General features: G+C 45.0%; 3 protein-coding genes across 4 annotated transcripts; all 3 read right to left on the minus strand.

Annotated features, from left to right (window-relative positions):
- Positions 1 to 2,159: 2,159 nt before the first annotated feature.
- LOC542690 (uncharacterized) lies at positions 2,160 to 8,517 on the minus strand. Its single transcript, NM_001112206.1, is given in 20 exon segments — positions 2,160 to 2,426; positions 2,736 to 2,840; positions 2,981 to 3,079; positions 3,289 to 3,448; positions 3,531 to 3,608; positions 3,745 to 3,886; positions 4,317 to 4,461; positions 4,560 to 4,622; positions 4,710 to 4,769; positions 5,185 to 5,262; positions 5,348 to 5,422; positions 5,542 to 5,658; positions 6,065 to 6,295; positions 6,371 to 6,490; positions 6,599 to 6,675; positions 6,754 to 6,854; positions 6,931 to 7,037; positions 7,175 to 7,332; positions 7,453 to 7,722; positions 8,363 to 8,517. Coding segments are annotated over 19 exon segments (2,241 nt in total). The 5' UTR covers positions 7,676 to 7,722; positions 8,363 to 8,517; the 3' UTR covers positions 2,160 to 2,324.
- A 3,284-nt stretch (positions 8,518 to 11,801) lies between these two features.
- Positions 11,802 to 13,694, minus strand: LOC100384133 (uncharacterized). 2 transcript variants are annotated; one of them, XM_023300039.1, is made up of 4 exons: positions 13,178 to 13,694; positions 12,867 to 13,082; positions 12,552 to 12,751; positions 11,802 to 12,486 (listed from the first exon to the last, which is right to left on the minus strand). In XM_023300039.1, exons 1-4 carry the CDS (start codon positions 13,587 to 13,589, stop codon positions 11,875 to 11,877), a joined length of 1,440 nt encoding a protein of 479 aa, XP_023155807.1. In that variant the 5' UTR covers positions 13,590 to 13,694; the 3' UTR covers positions 11,802 to 11,874. The 2 variants fall into 2 exon arrangements, with proteins under 2 accessions (XP_023155807.1, NP_001170185.1); NM_001176714.1 differs by having other exon boundaries at positions 11,817 to 12,449; positions 13,178 to 13,492.
- A 3,090-nt stretch (positions 13,695 to 16,784) lies between these two features.
- On the minus strand, positions 16,785 to 19,426 carry LOC100275069 (uncharacterized). The gene is made up of 4 exons (NM_001149286.2): positions 19,202 to 19,426; positions 19,040 to 19,112; positions 17,189 to 17,278; positions 16,785 to 17,078 (listed from the first exon to the last, which is right to left on the minus strand). The coding sequence occupies exons 1-4, from the start codon at positions 19,361 to 19,363 to the stop codon at positions 17,014 to 17,016; spliced, it is 390 nt and encodes a 129-aa protein (NP_001142758.1). The 5' UTR covers positions 19,364 to 19,426; the 3' UTR covers positions 16,785 to 17,013.
- Positions 19,427 to 26,379: the final 6,953 nt, after the last annotated feature.

Here is a 26,379-nt window from a genome sequence, read left to right on the forward strand (position 1 = left end):
AACTTATGATCTAGAGCAAACTAGTTAGTCCAATTATTTGAGTTGGGCAATTCAACCACCAAAATCATTTAGGAAAAGGTGTAAGCCTATTTCCCTTTCACAAAGTTTCGCGGATATGGGTGTGAGTTTCTATTTCTACTCGCGGGTGGCCCGCACCCAACCCAAAATTTGGTTCATTCTTTATTTTACGAAAAATGATTAAGATACAATAGTAATTATTTTGAATGAATAACTTGGCTAATGATTCATGAAAGATTTTGTTGCTGCTCAACGTGAGAATGCTTACAATATGTATATATATAACTCAATTATTGCTCTATTTAATTGCTTATAGTTGAACTATTGTTTAAAAGTGTATACTGAGTAAAAACTCACGGGTGACCTAGTGCGAGTTTGAAATTGCACCCGCAAGTGTCATCGCGCTCGGGTTTAACTTTTAAGTAGACTTCACTGGTGTGATCGCGGACGAGATTTTGCTCCACTGCACCCGACACAAACTCAACCCGTCGCCATCCCTAGAGTACTTGATATTACACTGACTAAGAAGCAATACCCTTCTGTGAGTGCTCTAACAAGGATTAGTGTGGAAAGGCAACTCCTTGAGAACCTCATCAAAAACTTGAGTCTTCTAAACCCTTATTTACGTTACGCTATTTTATTTGAGAAATTTACTTTGGATTTTTACTTCTCTAGAATTAACACGATAGCATGGGTTGAAGTTAGGGTGCATAACTCTTTATTAACACATTAGACAATCAGTTGAAGCTGAATTTGTTCTTAGGTTTTAATTATTATGAGAATTTTTAGGAAAACCCAATCCACCCTCCCCCTCCTGATCCTTCCATGTACCGACTGCCGAGCGTTTTACCTCCACCCACTCGCTGACATCACGCGCGACGTTCTCCAGCTCATCAACACGATTGTCCACTTGAGGTTTCCAAACGTTGATATCTGGACACAAGGCTCGCATCTCCGACATCAAGCTCTGCAACTCGGAGATGCCCTTGGAATTCTTGCCCAGCAACACGAGGACCAGGCCAAATTGTTCGTCGCCTTTGGTAGGTTGGCGACAGTGACACACTGACTGCGTAATATGCCACTAGCCTACATATCATACACATAAAAATTATCCTTTAGTTGTCATTCAATAGCACACAAAGAATGGGTATAAAAATCGATGGCATGCATAAGATTTTTCGAAATATAAATGGGTTGTCTATTCACCATAGCACAGGTTATGTTTGCACTAGGATAGTCATCTCCTATAGGCTGTGTAAACGGTCATACAAAGTACTGTTTTTGCACTGTTTGCATAGTAAAATTTAAAATATTGAATAAAATATGGAGTGAGATAGAGAGTCTGTTGGATGTTGAAGATAGTCTCATGATGTGTTTGCGTTTTGATACTATCATTCTATTTTAATATAATGATATACAACACTCTTGCATATCTGGTTAAAAAATACTGGTTCATAGTGGTTATGTATCACTGCAGATTTGTTAGGCTTGAAGCCCTGACCGCAACGTTTGCCATCCGATGCTATGGAAGTGGCGAGGAAACTAAACAGCAGCTGAGCCATCCCCATTCAGCTAGGTTCTCCACAATATCGCACGTTCAATTGATGGGATGAGCATATCAGTAGTGGAGCAAACCGAAGTGTTACAAATGATCACTAGTTAAGCCAACTGACTCGCCAACCAGAGTCGGTCTTAACAAGCACATAGCAAATCTATGTCAGAAAAGACAGAGCAAATTGGTTTCACAAACCAAACAAGAATGGAAATTAGCACAGATACTAGCATAATCTTATCTTTACACCCTGGTAATGACAGGCTGCCAGCTAGAACTCTTATATGACGATGATTAATGCTCTAGTAAGGATATGAATAGATCATCACAAACTCTCAAGACCACAATAAAAATTTTGGTGTTGTGTAATCACGACCGTTTTTCTCTTTGTATTATAAATCTATTTATATAACCCTCAACGCTAAAAAAAAGAAAAAGTAAACGGAAAGTAACGAACAAAATTGCATTGCTCGAAAAACTTTCTAAGCTACCTCTGTTGGAAAAAATATATAATGCAGACTTCAAGATTGTATAGGATTATGTCTTGCTCACATGGGCTACTACTAATATGTAAATCGTATGTGCTTCATTTGGGGTGCTGCAGACATGCCGTCACCGACGGTTTCTAGTTTATTTCTCAGATCTCAATAAATGTACAAAATGTGTAGGGATGTACATCGTATGCTCAGTTACTGCATTGCGTGTTTCGCTTTACAGAATATATAAACTACAGACTTGGCTACAGCCTACAGCCCTACTCCTCGGCAGGAGGATCCACCCATCGGCCATGGTCCTTGATCAGCTGGATCAAGGCGTCAGTGGCACCTTCCATGGCGATGGCGCGCTGCACAACGGTCTGTAGAAAGAAAGATGCACTGTTTTAGCGGAAAGAATTGTTCTATCACGGGATCATAACCACATTTGTGTAGTGCTAACTGAACCAGGCAGTTCTGGCCAACATAGTAAAACTTTCCATTGCATATGCTCCCTCCATTCCAAATTATTTGATGTTTTGACTTTTCTACATACATAGCTTTTATATGCATCTAGATATAAATATGTCTATATATATAACAAAAACAATATATTTAGAAAAGTCAAAATGTCTTATAATTCGGAACACAGGGAGTACATGATTTTGGCAACCAAGCAACGGTATGATTACCTTGCCGACGTAAAGGTCGATCTTTCCGGGAGCGCCTCCAACGTACCCAAAATCGGCATCAGCCATCTCTCCTGGTCCATTGACAATACAGCCCATGATAGCGATCTGCCAGGCAAATATGTATACGGTTGATCAGTATAATTGATAGAAAAGAAGGAAATGTATATACAGACTTACAGTTGATCTTTTTTTAAAGAGCCTTATACAGTTGACCAGACCACGTATATTTGAGTCAGAAAACTCACCGAGACACCTGGCAGATGAGAGGTCTTTTCTCTAATCTCAGCGCTGATTTCCTGAAGGTCAAAGAGTGTTCGGCCGCAGGAAGGACAAGACACATATTCCTACAGCATTCAAAGTCAGAAAATCACTTCTCACAAAATCAATTCTCATCTCAGTGAGAAACATCAACAGATATTTTTTTGTTTCGCTGTTTCTTTTCCCTTTTTCTTTTTTTTTACTGCAACTCCTGCAAGTAGTGGTATATGTCGTCCACTGGATATACAGAAAGAGGTAGCCATATCATTAAATAAACCAAAAAACATGAACCTACAGTTTTTGTGTTGCGCATCCTGCAACCTTGGAGCAAGTTGAAAGATGTGTCCCTCAGAAACTCAAATTCCTGGTCAGCAGCTTCAAGGAATACACCATCACCAAGACCATCGACTAAGAGAGCACCAACGTTGGCCCCAGCACCAATGACAAGACCATCTCTGCACATAGTTGAATTAGAATAAACAAGAAAGCCACGACTCACAATTCCAAGGGGAAGAAAATAGGAATATTGACAGTCACCTGTCAATGGTTTCAGGGAAATTTATGTGATGAATTACAGGGAAGTTCAAGCCATTGGCCTGTAAGTACTCAAATAACCTGCAAGACATAAAAAAAATATTAAATATGTTAAACCTAAAAGGACAAAAAAGACTCAAAGTGCTGTTGAGCATGGTGGATAAATGAATCCTAAAAATCTCTCATTTAATAGTAATTGACTACTGTGTTTTCTTACCTCCTAGCAGCATGCACCCTGCCTGTCTTCTCCTCACCATATGGAACATTATGTAACAACATTGTTATATCATCAACATCCTTAAGAATATCTAGCTGCTCGTATGATTCATCACCACGAAGAGTGACAGCTAGTCTAGTGCCTATACACACCATAAAAAAGGACAAAATGATGAGATTAGGCAAAACAACACTCACTCCATTCCAAAATGTAAGTCATTTTAGTTTTATCGTAAGTCAAAACTTCTCTAACTTTGACCGAGTTTATAAGAAAAATATATTAACATCTACAATATCAAACTGAATTATCAAGATATATTTCAGGGTGGATTTAATGAAATAACTTGATGTTGTAGATGTTTGGGGCGTTTTTCAATGAACTTTGCCAAAGTTAGAAAAGTTTGACGTATGAAAAACTAGAAACAATCTTTATATTGGATCAGATCGGAGCGAGTACCTTTTTCTATTGTAAACTAAAAAGTTCAATTTTCTATTATTTGTCTTCAGTGAAATATTTGTCCTTAAACTATTAGCAAAGAAACAATAATGACATGGCCTAATTTAAATAACTACCTTCTGGCAAAAGTTTGTGTGCACCACTTGACAATTCGTCGAGGTTGACAAGTACAATTGCATGTGGGAGTGGCTTTGTCAACTGCTCCGATAAGGGGGCCAGTACGCCCATGCTGATGTCAACTAATCTTTTGAGTGCAAGCCTCTGTACAGATTCACAAAATTAGAGCAGAGCTCTAAAGAAGGAATAAAACGAATAACATATGCACTTGAGAGAGGGATAGAAATGTAGCTGCAACTCACAGCTTCAGCATCTTCTACAGGGGGGAGCTCCCTCAAAAGAATGGAATCTACAGTAGCCAGATCCTGGTAGCCATAGGAGTAATAATCAACTTCAACTAAAATCCATCTAAAAATAGTCGTGTACTAGCACACAAAAAACATAGAACAGACCTTGAAAGGCATGCCAACCACAAGCTTTGCTGCAAGAGACCTATAAAGGAGATCAGGAGCCTGGCAAATAAAGGGAGCATTAATCACTACAGAGCACATTTATTCAGATGGCTAATCAATAGAGTGGTCACTGCAAAGTTTATTTGGAGTAACAACCAATTTTCAATAGAAAAATACATGGAAAACAACAATGGTACTACTAACTGTTAAGGCCCATTAGGCTCATCCTATTGCTAAGGCATGCTGGCCTGTATATATACTACAGTCCCTATGGACAGATGATGATTGTCAATCTCGTGGTTAGTAATATGGTATCAGATTCAGAGTCAGAGGACTCGGGTTCGAATCCTGCCAGAGGATTAATTTGAACTACTAGGTATGGATCCCAAAGCAAAACCCCATGGTGAAATCCCTTTTGGTGTTATATTATGTATTCCAGAACTCAGCAAAAAGGAATAGAAAAGGTGCAGATTACCTTCAACTGATCCAGGGAAACTGACATCAGTACAGAACCATCACGATGCAGGACATTTCTGTAGTCAACTTCCTCACCCTGTCATAAGAGCATGAGCAACCGATAAGAAACCTACCATTAGTGTAGTTCTTATGATCAAACTGTGGAATTATTTTTAACAAACCTCCTTCTGCAAAGGCAATTGACCACTCCTACGCTGGAAATCAAAATAACGCCTGTGCTTTTCTTCAAATGGGGCCTGATAAAATAATACAAAATCCAAGAGAATTAAATAAATGCTTAAGGGAAAACACAAATAGTAAGGACATGTATTTACTATATGGTGACTGCAAAGTATGGAAAGTGAAAGTCCATTACCACCCCAATTTGAAGGTTTGCGGCCTGCGTCCCAAGATTTGCCAACCTTTGGCAAGGATCAATCTCTTCTTCTGGTGGTTCTGTGAGGGAGACACGGATTGTATCACCCAAACCATCCTGTAATAGAAGACACAGAAGATATAGTCCGTGTTTTTTGTAGAATTTGCCTGTTTCCATAGTTCAATTGGTTTGCAGGAAACAGATAGTCTTGTACTCTAGTATGTGTCGTAGCATGGCAAATGTCCCAATCAGTTAATCCACAAAACAAAGTTTAATAATCTTAAACACGTCATTTTTCAGGCGGCTATTTGATTCTAGGGTTTTTGTCAATTTGGCATCACAACATATCATGCTATGGAACTGAATAGCAAAAAATATTTTTAAAAAATATTCATTCTCAAAGCTTCCAGCTATAAGCTCCAAAAGAAGCATTTACCATTCCATGAGGCTACTATTCCATGTCGTTAACATCGTTTCCAGATTAACAATTTCATACAGCATAAATAAGTAGTGGATCAATTACCATTAGCAGTGTCCCAATGCCAATAGCAGATTTCATCCTTCCATCTTCACCCTCTCCAGCTTCTGTAACACCCAAGTGCAAGGGATAATCCCATCCTAGGTTATACATTTCTGCCACAAGCAGGCGATATGCTTGGACCATGATAACAGGGTTACTAGCTTTCATCGAAAATACAAAGTTGTGGAAGTCCAACTTCCGACATATTCTAGCAAATTCCAAAGCAGACTCAACCTGCAACATTGTGCAGAAGATGTCAAACTTTTATGTGCTAATATTTAAGTAGATCATCAGAAATGAGATAATCACCATTCCCCGTGGAGAATCACCATAGTAGCTCATTATGCGGTCAGAAAGACTACCATGATTTGTTCCTATTCGCATTGCTCTTCCATACTGCTTGCATTTCTCAACTAATGGAGAAAACACCTGAGACATAATTAACATGGCTCTGTAAGATAACATGCCATATGTTCACATTGATTGTAACAAAACTAAGAGTGATTTTTTTTAAGGCTAGAGTGACAATTTTTCGACCTTCTCAATATGCTCTAGCTCTTTTTGGTAGTCGTCGTCAGTATATTCCAGCTTTTCAAATTGAGCACGACGATCAGCTGCCAGTACAGTTCTCAGCACTTTACAATAACAAAAACATGACAGACGAAAATGAGGGATGTCAAGATTTCACTCACCAAAATTTCCTGGGTTCACACGAATTTTGTCAAAACATTCTGCCACCCTTAGGGCTACCGTAGGAGCAAAATGAATATCGGCCACTAGTGGAATGTTGTAACTATACAAAAACAATGAAAAGGGTGAGGACCCATGCATGTGAACCCCAGTGAATGTGAAGAAAAATGGCACCTTACTTCTTCTGAACCAGAGTGTTCTTGATCTCAAAGCAGGCATCAGCTTCCTTCCTACCCTGGACTGTTATTCTAACAAGATCAGCTCCTTTATCTGCTATCCTCATCACCTGAAACGGTGCAAGTGATATGTTCATTAGTTAAATATACACAAAACAGAAATCATCTGACAAAGGCTGAGTAATTCATCTCCCACGTGTGTAGAGAACACTAAGAACAGTTAACATGAATTTCGGATGGGATGCACCTCCTCTACTGTTTTTGCAACATCCTTGGTATCTGAAGTCGTCATGGTTTGAATCCTTATGGGATGATCACTGCCAAGTGGCACATTCCCCACCATCACAGTTCGAGTTTTCCTCCTCCTTGTCTGGTGTGTTGATTCACAGTACTTCTGCCTGGGTACTGAAGGACGCGGAAAGGACAGTTCATCCAGTTAGGAAAGGAGTGCAAAGATTAAACGTGGGACAGATCCCTTGCCTTGAAAAATACACGTGCAAGGGCACAAGAGCACGCAGATTATACCTAAAAGTGGGCTTCCTTCTGAAGATGGCTCGAGCTCCATGGTCTCCGAGCCAGTACTAGAGCTCTTCGCCACGAGCGCCCTGCCTCTAGAGGAGCTTGCCCTCATCGTGCCGGCACCGGGAGCAGACAAGACCTTCGCAAAATCGACGCTCCTGGTGAACCCGACGCCCCCATGATGCACTCTGACATGTGGGAGAGGAGCTGGAGCCACGCCGGTGGCCATGGCTGTCTCCAAGCAGCAGGGGCTCACCTAGGAGATCCTACAAACACCTGCAGAGCAACCAACACGAGTGGGTGAGGTGACCACTGGCTGCTGATCCTGGTGGCCTTTAACCGGCACAAGTGGAATATACCCTATCGCTGGAAGAGACAGAACAGGACAAATATGGTGTGTGCTACTAAACCAGAGCATGTAACAATTCGTGCAGTGAAATGGACAGCATAATTCGCGCAGTGAAGCTGACAACATGTTTCGCATAGTAAACCGCATAAAAAATTCAGCGAACTCGAATCGACCGCCGTTCCCGGGTGAAGGAAACAAGGAGAGGAGAAGTAAATCCGAAGACGAGAAGCGGCGTAGATCCTTATTGGCAAACGAACGGGAGCAATGGCCGGCTCAATACCGCCCTAACCCAAAGGAGGATTATACTGAATTCGATGGAGCTGCAACCTGACAGACCGACGACTGTGAGCTGGTGCACCTCAAAATCCTCCCATCCACACAACACAAATTCCCCAACCACAGACCCAGCATCCACCACTGGTTCAGCCGTTCAGCTACCTGCCCAGGCTGAACGGGAGAATAATCCACACAGCTAAAACGATCACGAATCCCGCCCCAGCCGCACAGCACGACGACCGCGCGATCGGACATCGGATGCGGGCAGCAAGGTAGAAAATATCACCGCACCTCGCAGCTCCGTGTGGGCGGCACCTCGACCGCGCTCCTCCCTTCGGTGACCGACTGCGCGAGTTTTCTTCCCCTTTTTTCCAAGCCAGCGGGGGGTCGGAAGAAGAGGAGTAAGGGCTCGGGCGCTCGGCACTGGCACTGGCACGCCAGTTCGTGGTGGGTTTCTACTGGATAGCGCCTTTTATCTCCGAGCCGCAGGGGCCGCCTGAGCCACGGCGTGCACCCGGTCTATGTACTCCGCCGCGGTCCCGTGCCACTGACGCTTCGGCTTAAGACTCACGGTGCTGTGGACCGGATGCGGGGAGGCGCGGCGGCTAGGGGTGGGAAAGTGTGGAAGGAACAGAACAGGAAGTGTGGAGTTCCGGGCGCTGCCCGCCATGATTTTATCGTGTCCGTCGTTTTCCCATCAGACACGAGACGTAATTTTACGAAGAAGAAGAGAACAGTAGGTCGATCGGTAGCAGCGTTTATTCGCTCGCTGTACATGCACGGAGCATTTTTTTAAATTTTCGTTTGTCTGCTTTTTTGGGGGTGGGGGGGTGTAAAAATTTTGTGAACGGTGTTGGGCCTCAGCGAGGTGCAAGTTTCCACAAATGTTCTTGGTAGATGCAGATGGAACCTTATTTTTCTTTTGTACTGAATTTTCCTTTTCAGGCCTTTGACTTTACACCTTATTTCTTCCTCTTGATTTTTCTTGTTTAATTGTAATGATCTCTTAGTTTTCCTAGATTTTGTAGCGGTAACTCAAGAATTATCTACTCCAGGAGTATGTTTGGATTACATAGTAGTCTACTAAACTTTAGACATGAAATCCAGACATGGCCTACTGCTTCGGCAACACCTCTGCTGGATGTACCTTGACGACGCTCGTGTTGTCAGTTGTGAAGCCCACATGTGTTCAAGGTAAGAAGAACGTGCGCCCCTGGTGATTGGTCAGTCCATCTGCTCGATTTCCTGTCCCTTGTATTTTTCATGGACGAGTTGGACGAACTCCCTCCCAGTCCCACCCAAGGCGGCTAGCCTAGGTACAGCATGTGTTTTGCGGCTGTGTATGACGATTTGACGAGCGTATAGACCGGAAATCGAGTCACACCACATGTATTGACCCAAAAATAAACGTCAAAACACATTATGTGCCGTCATCCAAACCACCGATCCCATGTGGGAGAAGAATTTTTAACACGTGTTCCGGCGATTGGGACTTCCAGGGCACGAGCAAAGACTGACCACTTTCCGAGTAATGTTCCATTTTCTTTGGTTCCCTGAGGCCTCATGTCTGCGAGACTGCGACCCCTGGGTGTTGCCGTGTTGGTGGATCATACTTAGGTCTTGTTTGTTTGGAACTCACTTTAGAAAATTTAAATCTATTTCAGCTTCTTCTATTCAAACAGATCTAGCTCCACGAGCTCTAATTTTAAAAATAAAACTGAAACTATAGGTCAAATTCATGAAAATTTTTAAGTTCGTCAAAGATTGTTTCAAAAACACTAAGGATGCTTTCAAAACACTTTTTCATACCTTCTTATGAAGTTGCAAAATTACCTACCGTATCATTGGTTATATGACCTACTGATTTAAATCTCTTTCTTCATCCACTAATCATAAAGGGTAATAAAGAAAACTCATACAAATTAATAGTATTATAGAAACGAGGGTCTATGTGCAGGACAAACACTCTTGAACTCCGCTTAATCAATGCTCTGTATGTTAAAGTTGTTTCATGGTGAAGTTGGAAAGCTGAAGTTGAATTTTTTTTAAAATGAAGCCCTCTCAAAGGAGGTCTCAGTCCACGTTGGATCCAAGTTTAGACGCCTACTCAGTACTCAGGCTGTTTTTTTTTCCTTTCGAAATAACAGAACAGAGCGTGCCGGGTCGTGCAAAAAAGGGGGGAAGACAAAAGAGGAGTGACGATCTCGTCCAAGAGAACAGTAGTACATGTCACTTGTCAGGCATGTCTACAAGTGACCGCCTCCTGCCTGCATCAGCGTCACTCAGGCCTGCATCACTCACCGAGGGATCGAACTGCCTGTGTACTTGGATTAGGCCAGTTACCATGGGCCTCGGTACCGTGCATCTCGAATAGACCAAGAGTGAGCCCGGATGAAAATGAAGCCCATACCCCTGCACAGAAGCAGCCCAGGCTAGGAAGCTGCACGCCAAGGTACTTACAACAGTGGCCTAATAGCCCGGGACGTTGTACGGTGGCAGATGGCCGGACGTGCATTTTTGGTCGTGTTTAGTTGAAGCTGCAAAATGGTTGGGTATTTTTTTTAAATGATTTTATTCAAATAAAAAATTACGTCAGTTTAGACTTTAAACTAATATAAAAAGGAGGTCAACTCATGAACCAAACAATTGTATTGCTCGGTTTCTAGCGCATGACAGACTTGAAAGACACTATGGCCATGTTTGGCGATGCTCCTTCCATCCCATAATATAATATAAGTCGTACCCATCTAGATTCTCTATCATCATCATAGAGAATATCGAACTTTCCCCACTGAGAAGCGCAGTGAGACAAGAACAACCAAAGGAGACGAAGAGGAGGCGTCGCCACTAGTGATGTGTGGCTAAACAGTCCGCGAAGGGTGTTGATATATTTTTCTCCCCACGTCTCACATACCAACTAGATAAAATAAGTTGTACCTCTTAAATGCATAACCAATCTGGCAACCACCATGAACGCTTCCTCGTCTTTCTAGTTGTTGTCGTAGTATATTAACTCCTAACTTCCTATCTCTTTTCCCCATCTCCACTTCTCATCTAGATTCTTCTACATCATCATAGAGGACATCGAACTTTTCTCGTCGGCAAGTGCCTGCCACGACCCTCGCCGCCATGCGTCTTTTAGCCAGCAGGGTAAGAACAATCGACGGAGAGGATGAGGCACTCTGGATCCCAAGTTTAGTTTTGCATTGGTTTGTTCACAAATAATTTGTGAGATATTAAGGCCAATGAAAATATATGTATTGCTCGTTTCATATAATCATTGTGGGCTAATATTTTATCGAATATTTATGATCCTACATGTGCAACCAACCATGCAACCATAATAAGCGCTTCCTCTCTCTCGTTGTCGTTGTTCTATATTAACCCCTAACTTCACATATCTTTTCGTGTCTTCGCCTCTCTCACCCACCCAGATTCTCTCGCGCTACCACAGACGACATCGACCTTTTCCTGCCGGTAAGTGCATCGAACCGCTGCCGCAAGGCAGCGGGGCAAGAACAGTCGAGGGAGAGAAGAAGAGGACGCTCTAGATTCCAAGTTTAGTTTTGTATTAGTTGTTCGCGAATAATTTATGAGATATTAAGTTTGATGATAATATATGTATTGCTCATTTGTTGTGTAATTGTATGTTAATATTTTATCAAATATTTATGTGCCGTCGCAAAACATGGATATTGTGCTTTGTCTCGTAACACGTTAACCAAAGCCCTTGAAAACCGAAATTAGTGATGAGAGACGTGACACCGGTACGTATAACATTTCCAACAAACACGGATACACTATCAAAGCGAGAGAGAGAGAGAGCGTGCATATGGTATCAATTCAACGGTGCGTTCGCCCCCTGCATCGTCTACCCCGGCCAGTTGATCGGCGGCGGGCACGCGAGCCCCCCGCGGTAGAGCAGCTCGGCCATGGCCTCGTACGCATGCTGCGTCGGGTGCACGCCGTCCCAGCTCACGTACCGGGCCCGGTCCTTGCACACGGCCGTCCGGGGCGCCCCGCAGAACCTGCCGAGTCGGAAGCCGTACGCCGCGGCTTCCCGTGCCCCGCAGCACGCCGTCCGCGTCCTGGCCGGGTCGAACCCGCGCGCGCGCGCCTCGCGGAGCACCCTGGCGTACGCGGCGAAGTAGTCCGCGTACGCGACGACGGCGCGCGGGTGCGCCCGCTGCAGGCCCGCGACGGCGCCCCGCAGCGCCGCGTTGTACAGCTCCGCGAAGCCGTTGAGGACGGCCAGGCAGCCGTCGGCGTCGTACGCGGCCGGCTCCGTGACGTTCGCCCCCGAGAGGTAGGCCGGCGAGCACCCGATCGGGAGGTTGCCGGCGACGACCACGCGGACCGCGCCCATCTCCAGCAACGCCTGAGGGGGGTCGGAGAAGCAAGTTTGTTTGTACGTACTATACGCAGTTTAATTAGTTTGTCACGGACGGTGGAATTGAGATACGCGTATACGTGTACGTACCTTGGCTGCGTTTGTAATGGATTGCACGACTTGAGGCACGAGCGCCCCGACCTGTTCTAGGATTTCCACTATACGGGTGACGTTGCCGCTGCCGTATCCGCCGCCCGTTGGCCGGGTCTGGAGCTGGAGGAAGGCGTAGTTGAAGTCGTTCCCACCGATCTCCAGCATCACCAGTGAGCTCGCTAGCTTCCTTCGGACCTCTATACGCATGGAGCGGATCACAGGAAGGAATTGAGGGATGTGCCGCCAATACACCAGCTAGCAGCAGCTTTATACTGCTAATATAAAGAGCTGATGGTCAGTGACGTGACGTGCCTTGGCTAGAGTTTGTGGTGGCGGAGGCCATGAAGTCCCTGAACCACTGGAGCTGAACGTCGAGGGAGCTGTTGGTGTGGGGCATGGTGACCCCTCTCTCGGCGAGCGCCGTCGCGCCGAGGGCGGTGGCTCCGGCGACCGCGAAGTTGACGCCGTGCGTGAAATCCGCCGCCTTGTCGAGGTACGGGTTGAGGAGGGGAAGGCCAAGGTACTTGGCTGCACGTGTGTATACGGATTGAAACCACGGTGTCACGTATGTTTTAATAGCTGGTAAATAAATAAATAAAAATACCCAGCCGGCGGCGGCGTACCGAGGAAATCGATCATGAGGTATCCATTAGAGCAGCGGCCGGTCGGGGTCGGGACGCCGCGCAGCAAGTCGATGCCGTAGGGACGACTGCCGATGTAGCGCAGCATGTCGGTGGCGCCTTCGCGGACGAGGTTGCCCGTGTCCGTTATCGAGTCCCCGAAGCTGTAGATGGCCGTGATGCCGTCCACCGTCGTCATCGCCGCCGCCGCCGCTACAGGGCAGCCGCAGGAGGAGGAGCACGCGACGAGGACGCACGCCACCACGAGCACGCGTCCTGTGAGAAGAAGAGCCATGTTTGCCACCCTGCTACTTCGTCGGTCACGGCTAGCCTCACAGGAGGCACACAACGAAACCTTGGCTTTAGGTGCCTTAAGTACCCGGCCCGGCCCGGACGCTAACGTTTCAGCTCCCATCAACACGCGCAGGATCCCATTTTGTCGTTCCAAGAGTGCGACTGTAATGCTATGGTATGTACTGCACGCTAGCTCGCCTCGCCTTGCCTCGCCTGCATTTCGCGACGCACCGCGCGTTTGAAACGCGAGGCGAGTCCATGGCCCTGCAGCACCTACCATTGATTCCTAGCTAGCTAGATTGCCGGTGGCGGGCGGCGCGTCAACCTTGGGATACTCATACTCGGGTTGTCGATATGCTGGGCGGGAGTTGGCGAGTGGAACACCGCGACCTCTCGTGGCGCATGCAGTCGACGACACATCGGTGGCTCGCGCTACGGCACACCGACGAACGCGCAACGAGGGGCTCAATTTGTGAAACGATACCTTAGCTTTGACTTTTGAGCATGGCGGCCTCGCCCTCGGCAAGACTAGATGTGTTTGTTTGAGGTTAAAGTAGAATGTAGAGACGATAACATCTTCTCGATTTTTTGGATCATACTGTCACCAAAAATTACTTCGTAATCTCATCCTCACGTGACTCTTATCCAAACACTACCGTAACCGCTTCCTTCCATCATTTCTTATGTATCCAACCAAACACACTTATTAAGCGTTTGGTTGAATGTACAAGGAGGGATGGAATGAGACAGCCACGTTTTCTATAGTGTTTGGTTGAGAGTCAAACGTTTGGTTGAATGTACAAGGAGGGATGGAATGAGACGGCCACGTTTTCTATAGTGTTTGGTTGAGAGTCAAGCGGGCGAGGTGAACACCGAAATGATTTTTGGGGCGGTGTGATCCCAAAAAATCAAGGGAATGGTGTCGCCCCCGACTCATCCAACTTTAACTTCAAACCAAACACACCATTAATTAGGCACGGATGAAGTGGATGAAGCCTGCAGGTGTCGCCCATCCTTGCCCGCCGGCAAAACTATCCGTTGAACGACGCCCAACTGTGTGTTCCCTTTGCCGTCTTATATCTTTTCATTCCAAGCAACTATGGTGTTGTCTCTCTTTAGGCTTGCGATCTCATTATCATTGTTTCTCTCGCTGCTGCGCGTGGCACTAGCATACTATTCATCTATGTGATAAATATAATAGGATATCTTCTCTAAAGAAATAAGAGTTCATTTTGTTGCCCCTCTAATCGTTACACCTATAAAAATTCTAATCATCACTATGTAGGTTCGGCAAAACAGAGTGTCATTGATTATTTTTAATCTAATCATGTAAAATATTTCAATCCGATAGAGTGGCATTGATTCTTTTAATCTAATCGTGTAAATTAGATCAATGGTGATCATATCAAACCACTGCCTTGTATATTAACCACTTGAGAGAGGCTATTTCTCAAATATATACACACGTAGCCGCCGGCCATTGGGCCGGGAGAGCCCGGCGTTCCACTGCTTCATCTTGACTCCAAACTTTTCACGCCGAGGGGAGCAAGGACGACAAGCTAGCTGAGGAGAGCAAAGGCGAATTCGTTCTGGAGCGGGCGGGCGGGCGGGAGGAAGGGTACAATGGCATCTGTGGCCTGCCCGGGCCGGTCTCAAGGTTTCATAGACCCGGGGCGAAACAAAAAAATTAGGGCCCTCAAAAATTTTGAATGATACAAGTTTATAATATATATACTTTCTTCTAAGTACATAAGCAAATTTTTGAATGATAAAAATCTATAATATATCAAAACAACTTCAAATCTTTGTACATATTATCTCAAAAAATTTTTTTAATGTTTCTTGATGTGAAGTCATTAATAATAGTGTTGCTATCAATCTCGTCTAATAATTTTTCTCAATGTATAAAGTAGCCAATCCGTTGAGGCGATCTGGAGACATTGTTGACCTTAATAGTTCTTCAACAATTTCAACTTTAAAAAGCTTCTCTAACCCGATGCCACAGTCACAAGCACAATAAATAATATCCAATAAGCGATTGAAATATTTGGATACAGATCCATTTGCCAAACATACTCAAAAAAATCTCCATAAAAGACATTAACTGAACTTCAAAACCTTCAACTCAGACAGTAGATCATTTACATCAACGTCAGAACTGTCCTACGAAGAGGGACAAGTAGAGCAACCGTACTAGACACAACACCTAAGCTTATATATACATATATATTACTTGGGGCCCTTCCAAAATCGGAGGCCCGGTGCGGCGGCTCCACTTGCCCCCCTCCAGGACCGGCCCTGGGCTGCCCGGCTGCCCCCAACATCGAAACCGGCAACAGGCCGAGCTCATCAAGCAGCAGCGGTGACGGTGATTCAAACATGGACAGCGGCTCTGGTAGCGAAAGCGACTCCGATCAGATCATGGGCACGTCTGCGCAGCGACCGTTGGAGCCAGCATCACGGACGGCGCAGAGCACCGTACAAGCAGAGAGTGTTTCCGGCGGGAGTATCGGCGGCCCGGCTCCACTGACGGTGGCGGAGAGTGGTGAAGCAAAGATGGTCTAAGACACCCAGCGTGCCGCGCCCCAGACTGTCTACTTGTCCAGTCAAATCTACAGGGCGAACGTTCGCCGACAGCTCTTGGAGATGGAGAGGGCGTTGCTGCCCCACGAGAGCATCCACCCACGGTACCTGCAGCGTCTATGGTCGTCCCAGCGTCATGCGGCAGCTCGGGCACGTCCTCAAGGTCGACGCGTAGCGCGCAGCGAGCAGAAGCACTCCAGAACCAAACGCACCAACAATGGGGCGAAGTGAGATATCCATGTCCCGCTTCAGAACCAAACGCAACACATGAAGATTGGTACGCACCTAGTATGTGGGCTTCAATTCCCTTTAAACTGATGCCAGAATTGCAGAACAAATATCAATTTACACACTGTCATACAGAATTCTCTAGTCAGCTAGCTTTCTTGAAAAAGGTACCCAGAAAATGAGTGTCCTGAACTGGGCCCTTATCAGGTAATGGCAGACTATTGGCGTGCAACAGCCAGTAAGCTTCCATCATGAGACAGTCATGTAGGACAGTGCAAAGAATTGGGACCCTGCCGTGTGCCCATAACTGGAATACTGTTTTAGCAGACAAGTATCACTGCGGATTGCCTATGCGCCTATGTCTGATTACAACAATTGCCATCCGATGCTGGGGAGGGAGGGAGGGGGGGGGGGGGGGGGGGGGGGGGGGGGGGGGGGTGGGGGTGATAAGATTATGCTAGTTGCTTACTATAGAAGCCGACATTCACAATGAAGCATCTCCATAAACGCAATAAGAACATGAACAAATTCGCATAGTCCACTATTAAAGGTAGATTCATGTTTGAAGTACATTAACACCAGGCCTAAGTAGCTTCTATTTAACATTCAGGCAGAAGATGCAAGAGACACGCGCCAGTGTTCGGTGAGGTCGGTCCATGCTGCAAACTCTGAGAAAACATACAAAGGGATGGATGTATGTAGTCTTGTCCGTCATGCTACCATGGCATCAACTGTCATTCTACCATGGCATCAACTTTCTCCTTGGCAGGTGGTTTTGCATTTTTGGCTTTCTTCCTGCCTGCAGAGTGCATCACCATGATTACATGCCTCAAACAATACCCAATCATTTCCAAGAAGGAAAATGGTGTTTCAATTGATGTATTACTATTAATTTGAGCACCGTGGTACCTTTGCCCTTTAATCTCTTTATCTGTATTCTTGAGTTTTTCTTCACACTGAACTTCACTTGGGACTTGCCCTTTGCAGCTTCTGAAGACTCTGTCAATAAAAATAGTAAAGTGAGAAATGGTGACAGAGTAATCATCAGGCAAATGTTTGGGAAAGTTAACACAAGGTCCAAAGGGGAAAAATTTCCTACCTAAATACAAGTGGAAATTACATCAAGCAACACACTGAATTAGTATCACAGAAAAATAAAAAGCAATGGAAATCCCCAGAGGTAGGTGGGTCAACCAAAGACTATGGGTACCCAAGCTAGAAGTCCAGGACACAGATAGCCATAGTCTAGAACAGCTGCATTTTTTGTGAAAATTAAGTACCACATGGTCACATCCTTGATCAAACAATGTTGGGAACTTGGAAACATTGTTAGCATTTAGCAAGCTAATAGACCTGACACAAATGAGGCAGACGAAACTAATTTTCTACGAAAATACCGACTAAATTTTAATGCAGACATTAGATCATACAAATAGTACCACTATGAGGTTAGAATTTACATGGGCAGCTTTTCATCGGTAGCTAGCTCTGACAATTAAAATAGATATAATGAAAATCGAGCATATTTCCTAAAATCAAGAATCTCTCAATGCGTCATCTCCCTTCTCTTTTCTCAGAGAAGATCAAATAGTTCAACCATATGATTTAACTTTGTTTGCATGATGGCACAAAGCCTTCAAAGGTTTCAGCAATAAAATTTAAACTTAAACCACAATAGGTATTACTACATATATTAACATGGATATGCATATTTTTCACTACACCTTAGTGGTCAATAATTTAGCTTTTTATTTGATTAGACTGTCTACAGACAATGCATCACCAGAAACTGTTTATGAAAGGATAGGGTAGTAGCTGGCTTGAAATAAATTTCAACACAATAAACAGGAATAGCTTTGATTGGTACAATATGTTTTACAGATACTCTCTGCTATAATGTGAATAATAGAAGTTACAAACACAAAGAAAGCCAACTTTTCCTATCGGGGCAAATCTGGAGTACTCTGAGCACAACACACTAAAACACCTTATACTTTACTGGTGTGAAACACTATATTAAACAGAAACCTATGTTTTCCTGTCATTGTATCTACTAGGACACGCTTAACATAAATAGGCGGGGCTAACACCATGAAGATCAAACCTATGGTGTCATGTAGTCGCAACTCCAACAAACTAGTACTGCATCACTGCAATCAATGCTACATTATATTAACATTAAATCATGCACTGGTGCTGTATAACGAGTATTATGTCACAACAGCCTCAGAGAGATTGCTTGCAGGGCATCAGAGTTACTGGTGACTTGGTGAAGCTGCAAGCCCATGATCAATTATAAGACAAGCACCACAGTTGCATATAACCCGAATTCATAACTACTTTCCAAATGCCAAAATCAAACGCCAGCAATCATAAGACAATGGAAAATGTCAACAAGACAATCAACTTTTTTTGATGATCAACGATGCAATAGCCATGGATACGAGCATCTAATTTGCTCACCAGTTGTAGGGTCAAGTTTGCACTCTCAGACGCAAACATGATGGAATGAGCTCACTACATTCAGTTATCCCTCAAGTGTAACTTTCTTTTGAAACGGGACTGCTACAAATCTTTACAGAGCCACTAATCATCGTACAAATACACGAACCACACTCTTTAACTGTTGCAATTAATACTAAACGTCCAGGTCCAAGTAGCCGATCTAGGTCAATCATTTGCAATCACCGCTACACCAAATTCTCCAGAAACAGACCTAATTGGATCGAAACAAGCAATCGGCCCTAGAATCTCTCTCACCTTCAACTGAGACCATGTCGACATCCCCCATGTTGTTCTCCAGCGCCTTAATCATCGCAGCCTCTTTCTGCTTCTGCACAGAAACAACCCACCAGAAAAAAAACATCAGAGGACAAACCATCGCACCAAAAACCTCCCAGACAAGAAATCCACCAGACTAACCCGGTTGAGGCGGCGCTCGAGCTTCTTCTTCCGCTTGCCGGACATGGAGACGGGCGCGGTCCGCTGCTTGAGCTTGCCGGTCCCGGGCTCCCCATGCGCGGCGCGCTTGCGGTCCTGATTGCACTGGCGCTTGTTCTTCTGCACCACGTTGTACTTGGCCATGGCGTGGCGGCGGATGGGTGTCGCAGGCGCGGCCGTGGAAGAGGAGGGGAGAGTAAACCTAGCGAACCATTCGGCCTCAGCTTTAATCCTTCTTCATACGCTCTGCATCAAGATTCGTGCAAGGACACGGCTTCTCCAAACGACCAGACCCCTCACAAAAACAAAACGCGGTCACCCCCGGTTAGGGATGAAAGTGGTAATTTGAACTGTTAGGACAAATTTAATATTTTAAAATAGATATGTATATAATTTGATGGTGATCTTGTGTTATGTTCTCAAGCACATTATTACAAATAAGAATAAAATATTATATAAATTGTTTTATTTATTATTTGCTATCTACAACAAAAAAAATTGAAAAAATTAACGAATTTGTTTTCGAATCCATACCGAATTTTATATCTATCATTTAAGAAAATATATGATGAATTTGAGGATTAACTTTTATGAATCTTTACAAGCTCAATGTTATAAACAAGAATATAAATTTGTATAGTGCATTGTATATCCTATTTATTCGCAATCAAAGAAAAACAACCAAAAAACTGATTACCGAATAAATACCGTTTCCGACCGTTTTCATCCCTACCCCCGGTCGCCTGGAGATTCATGCTAGAAAGGCGTGGCGACCTGCTGACGTGGCGGCTCCGATTGGATTTCCTCTCGGGGTTGTCGGACATGCGCGCCACCGGCAGTTTACAAAAACAGGTGGAGATGTAAAAACCGCGCGCCAACCGGCGGTAACCAGTAAAAACCGACCGGTTTGACCAAACCAAATCAGTTTAAATTCAAATTGGTTTACCGGCGAAAAACCGACGCAAAACCGGTGAAAAACCGGTAGAAACCGGCGGTTAACCGTGAAATAAACTGGTTTTTACAGTTTTTAGCAGAAAAAATGAAAATTTTGGCAAGATTTATTTGTAGTTTGCTCAATTCACATTGTACAGTAAATATTAATTGATCCACACAACATGAGTTCATCTAAATAACATACAACATACATATGCAACCACAAACTCCAGTTCTCATGCAATAAACATCCAGCGAACTTCGCAATACTCAAATACAAGTTCTTTTACACCTCTCCAACGAGGCAACGACACATAGGTCGACTTATTTCACAATACTCACATGTTCAGCTCGAGTCATAGTGATAGTACTCAAGTATGTTGGAAGGATCGTGATATTGATCCAATCCGTCATACTGATAGTGATAGGTCTATACAAAAGATATGATATACATTAGTGAGAAAACAAGAACGACAAATAAATACTTATCCACAAAGCAAAAGAACATACCGGTGCAGCGGGAACTTGTCCATACCCATATTGTGGTCCCGGTGGATACATATTTGATAAATTTGAATATGGTGGTGGAGGTCCATAGTTTCCATACCCATACATGATCGATGGTGGTGCTTCGCCTGATGGTAGAGGGGGTCCATAGGTTCGCTGACTCGGTTGCCATTGCCATGCATAAGGGTTATAGACTAGGTCTTGTCCAGTCGGATAGTTAGAAGAACCGGAACTACTTGAGCTACGTATTCCATCTTGGACAGGAAATGGAACCGAACGACGCCGGCCACTTATTGTCCCCCGCTGTGAATGAGGTGCATCATGGTAAGAATCTTGTGTGGAATGGGTGAACCGACTTCCTCTAGTGGACCTCCAATCTCCTGCACCACTCCCTCCCGTACCACTCCCTCCTGCACCACTCCCTCCTACACCATATAATCCAGCATCACCATGGCTGCCATCATCACCAGCATTAGGGTCGGTTGTGTTATCATCACTGTCTTCATCCTCTTCTTCCTCTTCGATTTGATCGGTGATTTTGACCATTTTTCCTTTCCTATCTGATGGACCAAGTCTTGTCTTTCGCTTACCAAGGTGGGTGATTGTTTCATCGGTCCATTCTTGCACTTCCTCTGTGCCTCCTTGTTCACGTACAAACGATGTAAAAAGCGTGCTAGGAAGAGGAGTGTCGCTGATAGGTGAGTCTTCATCCAATGTTGGAGGTGCATTGTGAAAGGGAATTAGGCTTACACCTATTTCCTAAACTAATTTTGGTGGTTGAATTGCCCAACACAAATAATTGGACTAACTAGTTTGCCCAAGTCTATAAGATCTATAGGTACCAAAGGTTCACAATAAGCCAATAAAAAGATCAAGAGAAAGGGTTCAACAAAGGAGCAAAGGGACAACCAAAGGCACCCTGGTCGGGCGCACCGGACAGTGTCCGGTGCACCAGGGGACTCCAAGCTGAACTTCGCACCTTCGGGAATTCTCAGAGTCGCCGCGCTATAATTCACCGGACTGTCCGATGTACACCGGACAGTGTCCGGTGCCCCAAGGATGAAGAAACTCTGAACTCGTCGGCTTCGGGAATTTGCAACGGATAGTCCACTATAATTCACCGGACATGTCCGGTGTACACCGGACTGTCCGGTGTGACAACGAAGCAACTGAGAGCACCTAGAGGGGGGGGGGTGAATAGGTGATCCTGCGAAACTTTAAACTTATAGCCACGAAAACTTGTTAAGGGTTAGCACAATAAATGCCAAGTGACTAGAGAGGAGATCTTGCACAATATGACAATCACGAAGAATTTAACACAGAGAAGACACGGTGATTTATCCCGTGGTTCGGCCAAGTACAAAACTTGCCTATTCCACGTTGTGGCGTCCCAACGGACGAGGGTTGCAATCAACCCCTCTCAAGCGGTCCAAAGACCCACTTGAATACCACGGTGTTTTGCCTTGCTTATCTTTATCCCACTCGCGAGGAATCTCCACAAATTGTAGTCTCTCGCCTTTACACTTAAGATTCACAATGAAGCACGGAGTAAGAGAGGGAAGCAACACACACAAATCCACAGCGAAATGCGCACGCACACGGCCAAGAATCGAGCTCAAAGACTATCTCAAGGTTCTCACAAGAACGGAGCTCGAATCACTTAGAATAACAAACGAATGCGCAAAGACTGAGTGTGGATGATCAAGAATGCTCAAAGGTTGCTTGGTGTTCTCCTCCATGCGCCTAGGGGTCCCTTTTATAGCCCCAAGGCAGCTAGGAGCCGTTGAGAACAAATCTGGAAGGTCATCTTTGCCTTCTGTCGTCGGGCGCACCGGACAGTCCGGTGCACACCGGACACTGTCCGGTGCCCGATTTCCTTCCTTAAACAGCGCGGTCGACCGTTGCAGATGCGGGAGCCGTTGGCGCACCGGACATGTCCGGTGCACACCGGACAGTCCGGTGCCCCCTTCCGACCGTTGGCTCGGCCACGTGTCCCGCGCAGAACGCGCGGCCGACCGTTGGCCCGGCCGACCGTTGGCTCACCGGACAGTCCGGTGCACACCGGACAGTCCGGTGAATTTTAGTCGTACGCCGTCAGCAAATTCCCGAGAGCGGCCTCTTCGGCCGAGGCAGCCTGGCGCACCGGACACTGTCCGGTGCACCACTGGACACTGTCCGGTGCACCAGACCGAAGCCTCCTGACTGTACACAGCCAACTCTTTTTCTTCATGTTTCCAATACTTAAACAAGTATATTAGTACACAAAACCAATGTACTAAGACTTAGAAACATACCTTAGCTCTTGATTTACACTTTGTTCATCCATGGGCAAAGATTCACATTTAAGTACTTGTGTTGGCACTCAATCACCAAAATACTTAGAAATGGCCCAAGGACACATTTCCCTTTCAATCTCCCCCTTTTTGGTGATTTATGCCAACACAACATAAAACAACTAGAACAAGTGCAATATCACTCAAATAAAACTCAAATTTATTTTGATTCAATTTTGGCATATATGGATCATCCTTTGCCACCACTTGGTTTGTTTTTGCAAATCAAACTCAAATCTCTATCTCTAAGTCAAACGCACATGTTGAAGCATAAAGAGAGTCATTCCAAAAGAGATTGATCAAAGATTTCAAAAACTCCCCCTATTTCCCATAATCAACAATTCTCCCCACAAGAAGCCAACATTTGACAAGAGAGACAATAAAAGAGTTTAACAAAACAAAAACTCTATTCTACTATTTTCAAAATCTCTCAAGTGGTAGCTGATCCATTTATCGCTTTGGCCTTTATTTTCTCCCCCTTTGGCATCAAGCACCAAAACGGGATCAATCTTGGCCTTTTTAACCCCATTGCCTTACCAAAATCTTCAAATGAGAACACAAGGGCAATAAGAGTCTAAAGATGAACTTGGAATAAGTTACCCTCTCATCGGAGTGCAGTGGAAGTCTTTCATGGTCCAAGTCCACCTTTTCCCTTTCAATCCTTCTTCGAGACTAAATCATCAAACTCAAGCACATGGTTAGTCTCAAAGGGTCAAGTTGTAACACATCTCCCCCTAAATATGTGCATCACTTTGCAACGGACTTGTGAGGTCCAGGGAGTGTTTGTACAACTTGAGCACCATAATAAGCAACAAAATGCAAAAAGGAACATGATCAAAAGCATAAATACATGTATGCTACAATTCAATCCAGATTCCGCGAATCTAAGACATTTAGCTCACTACGCAACCTGCAAAAGGTCTTCTCATCTAGAGGCTTAGTGAAGATATCGGCTAGCTGGTTCTCGGTGCTAACATGAAACACTTCGATATCTCCCTTTTGCTGGTGGTCTCTCAAAAAGTGATGCCGGATGTCTATGTGCTTTGTGCGGCTGTGCTCAACAGGATTCTCCGCCATGCGGATAGCACTCTCATTATCACATAGGAGTGGGACTTTGCTCAGATTGTAGCCAAAGTCCCGGAGGGTTTGCCTCATCCAAAGAGTTGCGCGCAACACTGACCTGCGGCAACGTACTCGGCCTCAGCGGTGGATAGGGCAACAGAGGTTTGTTTCTTAGAGTTCCATGACACCAGGGACCTTCCTAAGAATTGGCACGTCCCCGATGTACTCTTCCTATCGACCTTACATCCAGCATAGTCGGAGTCTGAGTATCCAACTAAGTCAAAGGTAGACCCCTTTGGATACCAGAGCCCGAAGCAAGGCGTAGCAACCAAATATCTAAGAATTCGCTTCACCGCCACTAAGTGACACTCCTTAGGATCGGATTGAAATCTAGCACACATGCATACGCTAAGCATAATATCCGGTCTACTAGCACATAAGTAAAGCAAAGAACCTATCATTGACCGGTATGCTTTTTGATCAACGGACTTACCTCCTTTGTTGAGGTCGGTGTGTCCGTCGGTCCCCATCGGAGTCTTTGCGGGCTTGGCGTCCTTCATCCCAAACCGCTTTAGCAGATCTTGCGTGTACTTTGTTTGGGAGATGAAGGTGCCGTCCTTGAGTTGCTTCACTTGGAACCCAAGGAAGTAGCTCAACTCGCCCATCATCGACATCTCGAATTTCTGCGTCATCACCCTGCTAAACTCTTCACAAGACTTTTGGTTAGTAGAACCAAATATTATGTCATCGACATAAATTTGGCATACAAACAAGTCACCATCACATGTCTTTGTAAAAAGAGTTGGATCGGCTTTCCCAACCTTGAAAGAATTAACAATTAGAAAGTCTCTAAGGCATTCATACCATGCTCTTGGGGCTTGCTTAAGTCCATAGAGCGCCTTAGAGAGCTTACACACGTGGTCGGGGTACCGTTCATCCTCGAAGCCAGGGGGTTGCTCTACGTACACCTCCTCCTTGATTGGCCCATTGAGGAAAGCGCTCTTCACATCCATTTGGTACAACCTGAAAGAATGGTGAGCGGCATATGCTAGCAAAATACGAATGGACTCTAGCCTAGCCACAGGAGCAAAAGTCTCCTCAAAGTCCAAACCTGCGACTTGGGCATAACCTTTTGCCACAAGTCGAGCCTTGTTCCTCGTCACCACCCCGTGCTCGTCCTGTTTGTTGCGGAACACCCACTTGGTTCCCACAACATTTTGCTTCGGACGAGGCACCAGTGTCCAAACTTCATTGCGCTTGAAGTTGTTGAGCTCCTCCTGCATGGCCAACACCCAGTCCGGATCTAGCAAGGCCTCCTCTACCCTGAAAGGCTCAATAGAAGAGACAAAGGAGTAATGCTCACAAAAATTAACTAATCGAGATCGAGTAGTTACTCCCTTGCTAATATCTCCCAGAATTTGGTCGACGGGATGATCCCTTTGAATCATCGCTCGAACTTGGGTTGGAGGTGCCGGTTGCGCTTCTTCCTCCATGACTTGATCATCTTGTGCTCCCCCTTGATCAAGCGCCTCTACTTGAGGTACCTGTTCATCATCTTCGGTTGGGGGATGCACCATAGTTGAGGAAGAAGGTTGATCTCGTTCATCTTGTTCCTGTGGCCGCACTTCTCCAATCGCCATGGTTCGTATAGCGGCCGCCAGAACATCTTCTTCATCTACATCATCACAATCAACAACTTGCTCTCTTGGAGAGCCATTAGTTTCATCAAATACAACGTCGCTAGAGACTTCAACCAAACCCGATGATTTGTTGAAGACTCTATACGCCTTTGTATTTGAGTCATAACCTAACAAAAACCCTTCTACAGCTTTGGGAGCAAACTTAGAATTTCTACCCTTCTTCACTAGAATATAGCACTTGCTCCCAAATACACGAAAGTAAGATACATTGGGTTTGTTACCGGTTAGTAGCTCATACGAAGTCTTTTTGAGGAGGCGATGAAGGTAGACCCTGTTGATGGCGTGGCAAGCCGTGTTCACGGCTTCCGACCAGAAACACTCGGGGGTCTTGAATTCTCCAAGCATTGTCCTCGCCATATCGATTAGCGTCCTGTTCTTCCTCTCTACCACACCATTTTGTTGTGGTGTGTAGGGAGCGGAGAACTCGTGCTTGATCCCTTCCTCCTCAAGGAATTCCTCCACTTGAAGGTTCTTGAATTCGGACCCGTTGTCGCTCCTTATCTTCTTCACCTTGAGCTCAAACTCATTTTGAGCTCTCCTGAGGAAGCGCTTGAGGGTCCCTTGGGTTTCAGACTTATCCTGCAAAAAGAACACCCAAGTGAAGCGGGAAAAGTCATCAACAATA

This window comes from Zea mays, chromosome 5 (genome assembly GCF_902167145.1).
Source record: "Zea mays cultivar B73 chromosome 5, Zm-B73-REFERENCE-NAM-5.0, whole genome shotgun sequence".
NCBI lineage: Eukaryota > Viridiplantae > Streptophyta > Magnoliopsida > Poales > Poaceae > Zea > Zea mays.